General features: G+C 40.4%; 1 protein-coding gene across 41 annotated transcripts in view; it reads right to left on the minus strand.

The window, feature by feature from the left end:
- PSD3 (pleckstrin and Sec7 domain containing 3) overlaps nt 1–12,989 on the minus strand; it is a 540,565-nt gene that overhangs the window by 126,942 nt on the left and 400,634 nt on the right. For all 41 annotated transcript variants that reach the window (XR_014062388.1, XR_014062392.1, XR_014062391.1 and 38 more), the window contains one exon: nt 4,271–4,341. Coding sequence is in view for 22 of the 41 variants with exons in the window: in XM_081521119.1 (XP_081377245.1) it covers nt 4,271–4,341 (71 nt within the window). In the remaining 19 variants the exon portion in view is untranslated. The remainder of the gene's footprint in view (nt 1–4,270; nt 4,342–12,989) is intronic.

Raw genomic sequence — 12,989 nt, forward strand, 5'->3', positions numbered from 1 at the left:
AAGTTGCTCAGAGACCCTTCTATAAAATGTTGGTGCCAAATACGATGACACAGATGCAATCATTAGGGAGTTTACATAGCTTCACTGTAGCCCTTGTTAGCAAGTGGGCTTCATATACATAAAGGATTCATCTCAACGTAACATTAAGAAAAATCAACGTAACATTAAGAAAAATAATAAACATCTTGCACCAACAGAATGAAATTCTGAAGACATAATAAGCTGGGATATTGATCATTATGCTAATTTTTGCTAAATATTTCAAGTTTGGTATAAAGTAGAACTAAATTTTTAAAACATGCATTTGAGAAAACTTGTCCTACAAACAAAAACCTATCTTTATGTGCTAAAATTAAAAAAAAAATTAAAGTGGTAATTTTTATTGATTTACAAATAATGTCTTAAATGTGAAAACACTAATTTTAGTATCATACCTCAAGAGTGTCCATCTTCATGAAGTTGTCTTAAACACATTTTTGCAAAAGAAGAGTAAATCTTCAAAATACCAGCAGCTAAATAAAATTCATTTCCCTCAAAAAAAGAGATTATTACAGAAATAAATGAAATAGAGGCTAGAAAACAGAAGGGAAAAAAATCAGTGAAATTAAGAGTTTTTTTTTAAATAACATTAAAAATGACAATCCTTTGGCTAGACTACTAACAAAAAGAGAGGAGACACGAATAAAATAAGAAATGAAGAATGAGAGATTACACCAAGCATCAGAGAAACAAAAGCAAGAGAAACAACCATGAAGAGTCACACACCAACAAACCGGGCCGTTGAGTGGAGTCGGACAAACCCCTGGAGACAGACGGTCTGCCAAAACTGAATCATGAATGAATAAAAGTCAGAGCGGGCCTATAACAAGCAAGCAGATTTATCAGTAATCAAAAACTCACCAACAAAGAAAGGTCTAGGACCATTCATTCAGGTTCACAATAAATTCTATCCAACTTTTAAAATGGGACCAATTTAAATTAAAACCAATCTTCCTCAAATTCTTCAAAAATATTCAAGCAGAGAGAAACTTCTAAAACCATCTCATGAGGCTAGCATTAGCCTGATATAAAAACCAGAAAAAGATACTACAAGAAAAGAAAACTAGAGGTCAATATCCCTAATGAATATAGATGCAAAAATCCTCAACAAAATACCAGCAAACCAAATCCAACATCATATTATGAAAGAGGCATACATCATGACCAAGTGGGATTTACCCCTGGAATGCAAGGATGCTTCAACTTATGAAAATTAATTAGTGTGATAAATCACATTGACATAATAAATGTTCAAATCATATGATCATCTCAATAGATACAGAAAAAGCATTTAATAAAAATTCAACAACCTTTCATGTGATAAAAAACATTCAACAAACTAGGAATAAAAAGAAATTACTTCACTATAATAAGGACCATATATAAAAAGCCCACAGCTAACATCATATTCAAAATGGTGAAAAACTAAAGGCTTTTCCTCTAATAAAAGAAAAAGGCAAAAATGCCCTCTCTTGGTACTTCTATTTAATACAGTACTGAATTCTTAGCCATAGCCATCAGAGAAGAAAAAAAACTTAAAAGCATCCAAATTGGAAAGGAAAAAGTAAAATTATCTTTGTTTACAGATTCCATGACTTTAAATACAGAAAACTCTAAACATTCCACAAAAGAACTATTAGAAATAAGAAATGAATTGAACAAAGTTGCAGGATACAAAAATCAATTTCACTTCTGTAAATTAACAATGAACAATGTGAAAAGGAAGTTAAGAAAACAATTCCATTTATAACAGCATCAAAAACAATAAAATACTTTAGGAATAAGCTTAATGAAAAATATGAAAAACTTAAACAATAAAAGATACAAAACATTGCTGAGAATATTTAAAGACAAAAATAAATGGAAAGACATCCCATGTTCATGGTTTGGAAGACTGAATATTGTCAAAATGCCTATACTATCCAAAGTCATTTACAGATTCAATGCAATCCTTATCAAAATTCCAATGGTAGTTTTTGAAGAAACTGCAAAATTTACATTAACATTGATATGGAGCTCTAAAGGATCCTAAATACTCAGTCTTGAGAAAGAATAACAAATTTAAAACCCTCTTACTCCCTGACTTCAAAACATACTACAAAGCTATAATAAAAAAAAATTATGGTAGTGGTATAAAGACATACATGTAGACCAATGTAACAAAACAGAGAGCCCAGAAACAATGCCATCATCTGATCTTCCAAAGGGTCCCAAAAGCACACCAAGGAGAAAAGAGAGTCTATTCAAAAAACAATACCAGGAAAACTGGGTATCCACGTGAAAAAGAATGCAAGTTCATCCTTAACATACACCACACACAACAGGGAACGCATCGTGAACTTAAATGCTTAATACCTTATGAAACTCCTGGAAGACAACCCAGAAGAAAAGCTTCTTGGCATTGATATTGGCAATGATTTCTGGTATATGACACCAAAACAACAGGCAACAAAAGCAAAAATAGAGAAAAGGAACACATAAAACTAAAAACCTTCTGCACAGCAAGGAAACAATGGAGCGAGGAAAGGCCGCCTATGGGACGGGAGAAAAACACCCGAAACCATAGCCATGATAAGGGACTAACGTTCAAAATAAGGAAACAATGGAGCGAGGAAAGGCCGCCTATGGGACGGGAGAAAACACCTGAAACCATAGCCATGATAAGGGACTAACGTTCAAAATAAGGAAGGAATTCCTACAACTCAATAACAAAAAACCAAATATCTGATTAAAAAATGGTCAAAGGATCTGAACAAATATTTCTGAACAGACAACACATATATGGTCAACAAGGATATATATAAAAAAATGCTCAACCCCACTAATCATTAGGATTAGTATAAATCACAGTGTAAATCACAATCAAGTATGATTTCACACTTGTCAGGATAGCCATTGTTAAAAAAAAAAATTTTTAATAATAACCCAGAAAATAACACATGTTGAAATGCATGTGGAAAAACTGCAACTCCTGGGCATCGTCGGTGTAAATTTAAAATGATTCAACTGCTGTGGAAAACAGTACAGAGGTTCTTTGAAAAATTTAAAGTAGGACTACCATATGATCCAGCAATTCCACTTCTGGGAACTGAAATCAGGATCTCAAGGAGATATCTGTAAACAGTGGAAAACTGTTCAGTCATAAAAAAGAGGAAAATCCTGTCATGTGCTGGATGAGCACTTAGGACGTTACGTTAGGGGAAATCAGCCAGTCATGGGTGAACACAGCCTGGTGCTACTTGTGTAAAGCATCTGAGCGAGTCAAACAGAGAGGAGAAAGGTGGCTGCCAGGGGCTGTTCTCCGGTACTGTTTGTCACGCAAGATGGAACATGTCTAGAGATCTACTGCACAACACGGTGCTTATAAAGTTAATAACACTGCACTAGTAACTTAAAATTTTATTGAGGGAGATCTCATGTTGTTTTTTTAATCACATTAAAAAGAAAAAATATTTCCTAACAGTCACCACCGAGAGCAGTGTTGTCACACTTCCAAGCCTCCCTTCACTGCGGAGCTAGAGTCCCGCTGGGCCCTGGGAGGGGGTGCACCTTCTCCCAGTCAAGACTCGACTTCCCCACCTCCACACACAGAACTAGGGAGGAGGGCTCCAGGACTACCCTGCAGAGGCCAGAACACGCAAACTGGATACCAAACTAACTTCCAGATTGGGAGACTAGAAGGAAGGATCCTGCCAGGAAATGGTCTGGTCAAACACTTACCCAGGTAACTGGAATACACTTGCCTTGTTAAATATCAGGACATGAATGAAAATGTGTTTCTAGGTTTAGGTAGGATCCAAACGAAGATAAATAACTAAATACACGAGTGGTGTAACTTCACATTATAACTATCCACTGAAACAAGTGTTACCACAATCTGTACCTGAACAGACAGTATGAAGTCTAACATATCAACTTATATTCAACATTTCTAATTGAATGTAATTAGAACATAGCTCATCCATTCCCTCTGATCACACACACTCATATATACATGTATATAATCTTTTATATTTATAAAATGTAATATATACACATATAAATAAATAATTTACAAAACAACTTCTTTCACCAGAAACAAAAAAAATCTAAGAAAGAGTTTAGACATCAATTAAACAGTCTTTATGTTTGGTGTGACCTCTTTGTACAAAGTGAATATTTTCTAGGTAACTTGTCTAATTATCACTCCATAAAGTTTTGTGGGCTTCCTTTCTGATGTATCTACTTTTACCTTTTGCAAGTAAAGCACTGTTCCCTTTAGTACAGCATAAAAGGTCTTCCATCCTCGCTTGCCTCTTGGAGCTAGAAAAGGAAAACAAATGGAAAAATTTAATTTGACAGAAATTTGCATTTTAGAAAGAGAACCTGGAAGGTCAGTATGGTAACTGTTCTCCAATGCTCCTGATTTATTTGCTACTGAGACTAACATGGCTCAGCAGTAAAGAATTCTCCTGCAATGCAGAAGCCGCAGGAGACTCGGGTTCAATCCCTCAGTTGGGAAGATCCCCTGGAGGAGGGCGTGGCAACCCACTCCAGTCTTCCTGCCTGGAGAATTCCACGGACAGAGGAGCCTGTCGGGCTACAGTCCACAGGGTCCCAAAGAGCCAGACACGACTGAAGCGACTTAGCGTCCACGCACGAAACTAATAATAACTAAAACTTTCTTGAGCCTTACTGTGTAACAGGCAGTATTATCTCAGTTAATGCTCACACTAGCCCTGGGAGGTAGGTACTACTACTCTTGTCTTTCTATAAAACTGAAGCACAGAGAAGTAACCTGCTCATGATCACATGACTAGGCAGAGAAGTAGGAATCTGAACCCAGGCGGTGAGGCTCTGCGGTTTGTGCTCTGGTTGAGATAACGACTGGAAAAGCAAGTGGCATGTTGGAAACACATGTTAATCTAAGGGCTCAAGAACCAGCGCCTTCATGGCTTCATCAGAGTTTCTGAGAGACACATGAAAAGAGTCTCAGAATACAAAAGGACTCCTCTTGGCCTTTCTCCCACACATCCACCAGCCGGATTGTAACTTCAATTATTACTCCGGTGGTAACCTGTAAGACCTCTGCAGCAGGTGCTGCCACACTGTAACATAGTTTTTTTTTTGTCTAAAAGTCTCTTTGAGTAGGCTGTGAATAACCTGAGAACAAGCATCCTTCCTCTTCAGAATTCACAGAATCTAGAATAATGCAAGGCAGACACTAGGCACCTTTATAAAAATTCTCCAAGCGAATTTTCTTCCAGAAGTCCTTACAATCCCCATCTTTGTATTTTCCTGAAGTATAAAGTAGAATGTCTGTATTGACTTACATAAAACTTCACAGATTATCTTAAAGTAAAAGCACATATTAGCAAAACAGCTTACTATTTATTCTTAATCTTAATAAAATTAAAATCTGTAACCAGAAAAGGTTATTACCTGAACACTATTTCTCTAAATGTGTCTACTTGACATGTAGGAAGGGCATTTATTCTTTCTGTTTTCAAATATTTGACTGCCTTTAACCTGGATGCCTGAACAAATTAGAAAGCGCATTATTTTCAACCACATCTTTTAAATGTCCTTTGACTGAAGAAACCTTAAGCTTGGAAACTAGGTGAACAGCCACCTACAGAATACAGATGCTCCTGCCAATATCATACTGAGATATCCACCTGGCAAAATTAAAGAAAAAAAAGGACTCAAAACATCCGCTCTGCAGGTTTCCAGGGGAAATTAAAAAAAAAAAAAATCATCCCATATGTCTCCACTACGTAAGGTTTAAAAATGTTCACTCAAAAAAAATGATCAAAAAATGTATACCATAATCTTCTTTATAAAGGAAAAAGAGTGGCTGCTATAAAGAAAGTCACAGATACTCTACATATCCATGAAGTGAAGGCTGAGTGCACTGTTAACAGACGTCAGATTCTGACCAGGCCGTGTGGGAGCGGTGCAGCCGGAAGCGGCCGCGGGCTGCAGGAGCTGCTGCAGCTCGGGAGAGAGGCGGCTGGTGCGGTGGGGCGTCCGGCTGGAAGGCTGACCAGCTGGTCCACGGCCCTTGTCTCAGACCTCTCCTCTCACCCACCAGCCCTCACTCGGTAACTCCTGACCAGTCCCCCAACCTCTCAGGACCTCAGCCGCTTCATTCTAAAACGTGGATAATTCATATAACTTAAGATAAAACACTGGCTAATGCTGGAAAAGAACTCAGAGAAATCCTTCTTTTTCGTATAGGAAGAATGCAGGGCCTGGATTTGAAAGGCTGTTCCCAAAGCCCTAAAACTAATTTAGTGTCATTTTGAGATTTCTTCCGTTCAAAATTTACAAATCAATTTTTCTGCTTTTCATGTAGAAATCTCTTAATCTGTTACTAAGGTTGTTGCCCTAGAATCATACCTCTGCCCCTCCCTCAAATGGAAACCAACTCCTCTTATCTAAGTTTCAGGAGGAGTCTCCAAAGAGAAAAAAAAGAACTAGTTAGAACCAAGTAAACCCAAGATGGCGGAAGACTTGACTTCTATGCCTTTGAGCCACATTAGCTAAATGACACACCCATCGGCGCCAGGACAGTTGACAATTGCCATGACAACAACTGCAATTAGAAAAGGCCCTGATGCTGGGAAAGACTGAAGGCGGGAGGAGAAGGGGACAACAGAGGATGAGATGGTTGGATGGCATCACAACTCAATGGACATGAGTTTGAGAAAACTCTGGGAGATGGTGAAGGACAGGGAAGCCTGGCCTGCTGCAGTCCATGGGGTCGCAAAGAGCTGGACATGACTGAAAGACTTAACAACAACAACCATTGCAAAGCCCTTACAAGGACAGAGAAGGAGGGCCACATCAGGTTCGGATCCAAACCACACCCCTGTTCATGAATACTCCTCCCTCTCTTCCCAGTCTTATCTTTAACCTTGACTCTCTGATATACATCGTGTCTGCCTGAATGGGGTCGAGAAGTTGGTTTGCTAACCAAGTTCTGGCTTCTTTCCATTCTTTGGCCATTGAATAAAGTCTGTGCCGTCCCAACGTCCTAACGGCTGTGCGAATCCGAGCAGATAAAGAACCTCCTTGATGGAGACAAAGAGTCTCCATCTGGGTTAGGACCCAGTGTGGGTCTAGCGCACCAGTTTGGTAACAAATTCATGTACATGTTCACAAAAACTTTTAACAGGTCTTCATCATTACCACACTAAGCCTGGTAGAAATGGACTCCAAAGATCTCTCCAGCTAAACCGTGATCGAAAGTCACCTGAGGGTGGCAGATGCTAAGTCAGGGAGCATTAACCCCGTATTCCATGCTCTACTCTTCCAGATCCCACAGAGGTTTAAAACTTCATCCTGTTTTTGGTCAGTTAAGACTTAGTTGTTCAATCCATATCACAATGCTAAGAATAAGACACTATTATTATTTCCATTTTACAGTTGGAACAATATGGGTGCAAATGAGTGGAATTCAGGGAAGAAAGGGACCCCTGTGCATGAGCACAGGCTGGAAAGGCGTAGAAGCAGCCTCAGTGGCCCTGATTGTAAAGCCACACACACACACACACACACACACACAGTGCGGCTATGGCTTCGCATCCTCACAAGGAGCACTGTTCCTCATGATGACAACCGCAGAAGAGTTAAATCTGATGTCACAACACACATTAAGTACAGAAGGCTGGGGAAAGAGTCGTAACTCGTTTTGGAATGAACGTGGTGGGAGGAACGAGTGAGGTTACTGACTGGGTCCCGGATGAGTCCTGCTGATAGACTCTAACATTAGGACAGTCAGCAGGTATATTTTAACGTCAGATGTATTTTAGCAAATATTTGGGTGCCTACTGTGAAAAGGTGTGTGTGAACTTGATCAAAAGATACTGTTTTGTGCACTAGACTATGCTTTCAAGGCTATTTTTAACATGCATACTTGGAGTCCAAAGACTGCTTTTCCTTCTTAAAAATAAAAGGATTATGGCATATTATAACTCTCATCAACTGCCTCCAGCCTAACATGAAAACATTGTCTATTACTTTTGTTTAAGGCTACTTTAACAGACATTTTCTATAAATGGCCACTGTCTCTTTAGATTTCCCCTCATGTTTACTGTTACCTTAATTTGTTACTTCTGTTGGTTTTGGAGGTCATTTTCAACTACCTCTTGAAATCTATACTTGGAAGTTCTTTTAGTGAGAGTCTTTTGGTGGTAAATAGTTTTTATTTTTCTTCATATAAAAATGTCTTTCTTACATTACATATTCTAGGTGGACAATTAACTTTTTCCTATGAAGGTATTACTTAATGTCATGTTTAGGTTCAGCTTGCTTAGGCTTCGCATTTATCATCTCCAAACACTTGCAGTATCATATGTTGAACACTGTCTCTTCACTGTCTCCTCTATTGAAACTTCTGCTACATTGACTTTTCAGTCTATCCCATCGGCATCTTCCCACTCCCAATCCTTTTGTCCTCTGTGCCACAAGCTGCTGGTTTTATTGCCAGTCCTCCTGGGGAACCCAAATCCACGGAGGCCCTGAGGGCTCAGCCGCCCCAGGGGTAGCTCACCTGCTAGATCTGTATTCATTTCCTCCTTGTTGTTACTGGCTCATCTACGGTTTAAAAGGTGTTTAAAAATGTTTTAATCACTTTTAGATGTTTTACAATGTACGAGTTTTGGAATTCTTAGGCTATCATATTAGCAAAAGGACTTTCTAGTTCTTTCTTTTTTTAAAGAATTTATTCACTAATTTTATAATCTAGAATTCATTTGTAGCAGGATAAGGAGATAAGAGGTGCAGACCAGATGAGCGAAACTGCAACAAGGAACACCAGTGAGGAGGCTACTCCAACCACCCACATAAGAGAAAAAGCCCACAAGGTGGACAGAGGTACACAGTCAAGATGAAGAACTGGAAAGAGAGGAGGCGGCAGTGATACCTGAGCGCCTGTACCACGGTGCTCTGAGCACTGGGCCAGCACTATAAATGACCGATTTGATCCAAATAGTCCTTTCAGTTAGGTTTCCCTGCCTCGATTCTACGTTGAGGTTTCCATTATTAACTACATTTGCAGTTCTGAGAGGTGGAGGAAGCTACTGAAGGGGCTACTTTTGTTTGGATTTCAGAGCAACCAATCAGCGAGGTTCAGACAAGGAAGCATGTTCTATGGATACATTCAGGGGAAACTCCACGTGAAAATCCTTTGCAAGGTGGGGCCTGCTACTCCAGTGAAATAAACACAGTGGGAGGGAAGGAGAAGATAGGACGGGGGGTGGGGGGTGCAAGTCAGGTGTGTTCTCTGAGCTCACCGACGCCTTCAGAGGCACCTAGGCTCACCACGATGAAGCTCAGACTGGAGGCAGGACCCTGCGTCTGCCCTCTGGACGCTACTCAGCCAGCACTCTGCAGAGCGGTAACAACGGTAGCAGCAGCAAGAGCAGCGGCTGACATTGCTGAGGTGATTGTTTTGAGCACTGCTCCAAAACTGGATGTGTGTTAAAACCGTCCCAAACTAAAGACCATGGCTCCATGAGGAGCCACTTCTATATTCTTCGTTTCGCAGACGTGGACTCTGAGATTTCACTAACCTGTAGCACTAGGTGCCCCAGCGCACTGGCCACTTTTACTCTGGTTTGTATGCAGGGAAAGACCAGTCAAACCAGACTCAGCAACAGCGACTTGATTAACTCTGAGATACAGGGGTGATATTCAAATTAAAACAAGAAACAAAAAGAGTCAACAGGCCTCTGATTATTCTACATCTCTTTCTCTCTCTCTTTCATACACACACAGACACTACACGTTTCTGCAAAAGAGAAACTGGCAGTTGGTCCAAACCTAAGTGGTGGTGGAACTATCATTAAATCTTCAACATTATAAATCAGTTCTTCTTAATGTTCTGATCTCATCTTTATTCTACATTTGAAGAAGTCTTCTTGGAAATACCAAGTACAATGAACAATATTTTGGCTTCAGTTATTACCACTGATCTGTAAAAAATAGTTAAATGTACAACTGAGAATGAAAGCACAGCTGTCATCCTCTTTTCATGAAGAGGAAGGTATGAAATACTCCCGAGCGGTGAAATATTCAGTCACGATTAATGATGGTAGATAAAGTTATTTGTTATTCATGTATTTTTATATTATTTATGTATTTATGTATTTTTATTTATTGTCTTATTTTATTAATTCACCAAAAGGTATAAGCTTCATGCAGAGGTTTTATCTGCATGCTGTTCTCTCCAACTCTTCAGTTCTTCTGAACTCAACTGGGAGCAGATTGCGCTTAAGATCTTACTGTTACAATGTTTCAATTTTCATCAAAATCTTGGCCTGTTTTTGACCACTCCTCACTGCGGGTTCCCTGACTATCTACTTTTTTCTTTTCTTCAAGTTTAATAACAGAGAAGCATAGAAAGACATTGTCTGTACAGTTCTTTTAACACATTTAACCTTTCTTTCCTGTCTGTTGGCTTGAAAAACATTCTTCCACTGCCCTAGTAAAATGACAAAAATATCATTTTTCCCCCAAATGGTAGAGGAGGTCAATAAGCCATATCCACATTGATGAGAAAGAATTCCTTAAGTTATGGCTTGAAGGATAACAATGCAGATCCCGCCAGGCTAGGACACAAGGGAAATTTAAGGACGTAACAGTTCCATATAAAATATTTTTAATTTCTGTATGGCAATAGAGAAGTACATTGAAAATATAGGGAGGGAGGGAATGTATGTATAACCATGGCTGATTTGCATTCTTGTGCTTCCCAGGTGGCTCAGTGGCAAATGGCAAAGAATACACCTGCAATGCAGGAGACGCGGAGACTCAAATTCAACCCCTGGGTCAGGAAGATCCCCTAGAGGAGGGCGTGGCAACCCACTCCAGTATTCTTGCCTGGGAAATCCCATGGACAGAGGAGCCTGGTGGGCTACAGTCCAAGAAGTCAAAAAGAGTTGGACACAACTGAACTGACTGAGCACATGGCAGAAACCAAGACAACACTGTAAAAATTAAAAAAAAAAAAATTAAGTTCATATATATATATATATGTATAGACACACACACACACACACACACACACACACACACACACACATATAATGCCATACCAATGAGGCCATTCCAAAATAAATCTAGTACCTTGCTGAACTTGGAAACAAAGATGTGCTCAGTAAAAGCCTTTCTACACTGTACCACTGGGACACATCTGTAGGACATTTGTAAAAGGTACAAGACATTTCTAAAGTTTCATTCCCTAGTGACTATCTGAAAACTGGGCAAGATTCTTAAAATATCTCTCTTACAGGATGAAGAGATATGCTACCTCGGCAGGAAGCCAGCTGACACAGAGTTCTGCTCTATGTCACTGAGGCAGCTGGAGGTCCACCCAGGTGGGGGCAGGGCGGTTGCTTTCCATGATGGGTGTGCAAAGGATTTAGATAAATTCACGGATGACAGCCCTCCCTACAAACCGTTATGTGAAGTTAAGGGTAACTCTTTTACATTAATCCATAATTTCTCTTCATACCACACCCTCAGGCACCACAACAAGTACTGCTTCTGTGCTCAGTCACTTTCCTCGCTCAGTCGTGCCTGACTCGTTGCAACCCCGTGGACTTCCCTGTCCATCACCAACTCCTGGAGCTTGCTCAAACTCATGTCCATCCAGTCAGTGATGCCATCCAGCCATCTCATCCTCTGTCGTCCCCTTCTCCTCCTGCCTTCAATCTTTCCCAGCATCAGGGTCTTTTCCAGTGAATCAGTTCTTCGCATCAGGTGGCCAAAGTATTGGAGCTTCAGCTTCAGCATCAGAACTTCCAATGAATATTCAGGACTGAGTTCCTTTAGGATGGACTGGTTGGATCTCCTTGCAGTCCAAGGGACTCTCAAGAGTCTTCTCCAACACCACAGTTCAAAAGCATCAATTCTTCAGTGCTCAGCTGGGCTTCCCTGATAGCTTAGTTGGTAAAGAATCGGTCAGCAATTCAGGAGTCCCCAGTTCGATTCCTAGGTTGGGAAGATCCACTGGAGAAGGGATAGACTACCCACTCCAGTATTCTTGGGCTTCCCTGGTGGCTCAGGTGGTAAAGAATCTGTCCATAATGCGGGAGACCTGGGTTCGATCCCTGGGTTGGGAAGATCCCCTGGAAAAGGGAAAGGCTACCCACTCCAGTATTCTGGCCTGGAAAATTCCATGGACTGTATAGTCCATGGGGTTGCAAAGAGTCAGACACAACTGAGCGACCTTCACTTCACTTCAGCTTTCTTTATGGTCCAACTCTCAAATCCATACATGACTACTGGAAAAACCATAGCTTTGACTAGATGGATCTTTGTCAGCAAAGTAATGTCTCTGCTTTTTAATATGCTGTCTAGGTTTATCATAGCTTTGCTTCCAAGGAGAAAGTGTATTTTAATTTCATGGCTGCAGTCACCATCTGCGGTGATTTTGGAGCCAAGAAAATAGTCTGTCACTTTATTTTCTGAGTGTGTGTTAGTTGCTCAGTCGTGTCTGGCTCTTAGCGACCCCATGGACTGTAGCCCACCAGGCTCCTCTGTCCATGGGATTCTCCAGGCAAGAATACGGGAGTGAGTTGCCATTTCCTTCTCCAACCACAAGAAGTACTATTAAATCTTAATTGAGTAACTCAGACACTCAGATTTCTACTTAAAGCAATGAATCCCAGCTATGCACAACAGAAGTCACCTTTGGGAGAAAACTCACACAGTATTAATCAAGTGATAGTGTTAATTATTGGAGAAGGCAATGGCACCCCACTCCAGTACTCTTGCCTGGAAAATCCCATGGACGGAGGAGCCTGGTAGGCTGCAGTCCATGGGGTCTTGAAGAGTCAGACACAACTGAGTGACTTCACTTTCACTTTTCACTTTCATGCATTGGAGAAGGAAATGGCAGCCCACTCCAGTGTTCTTGCCTGGAGAATCCCAGGGATGGCGGAGCCTGGTGGGCTGCCATC

Source organism: Giraffa tippelskirchi, chromosome 8 (genome assembly GCF_054371585.1).
Source record: "Giraffa tippelskirchi isolate mGirTip1 chromosome 8, T2T-mGirTip1v1.2.pri, whole genome shotgun sequence".
Classification (NCBI taxonomy): Eukaryota; Metazoa; Chordata; class Mammalia; order Artiodactyla; family Giraffidae; genus Giraffa; species Giraffa tippelskirchi.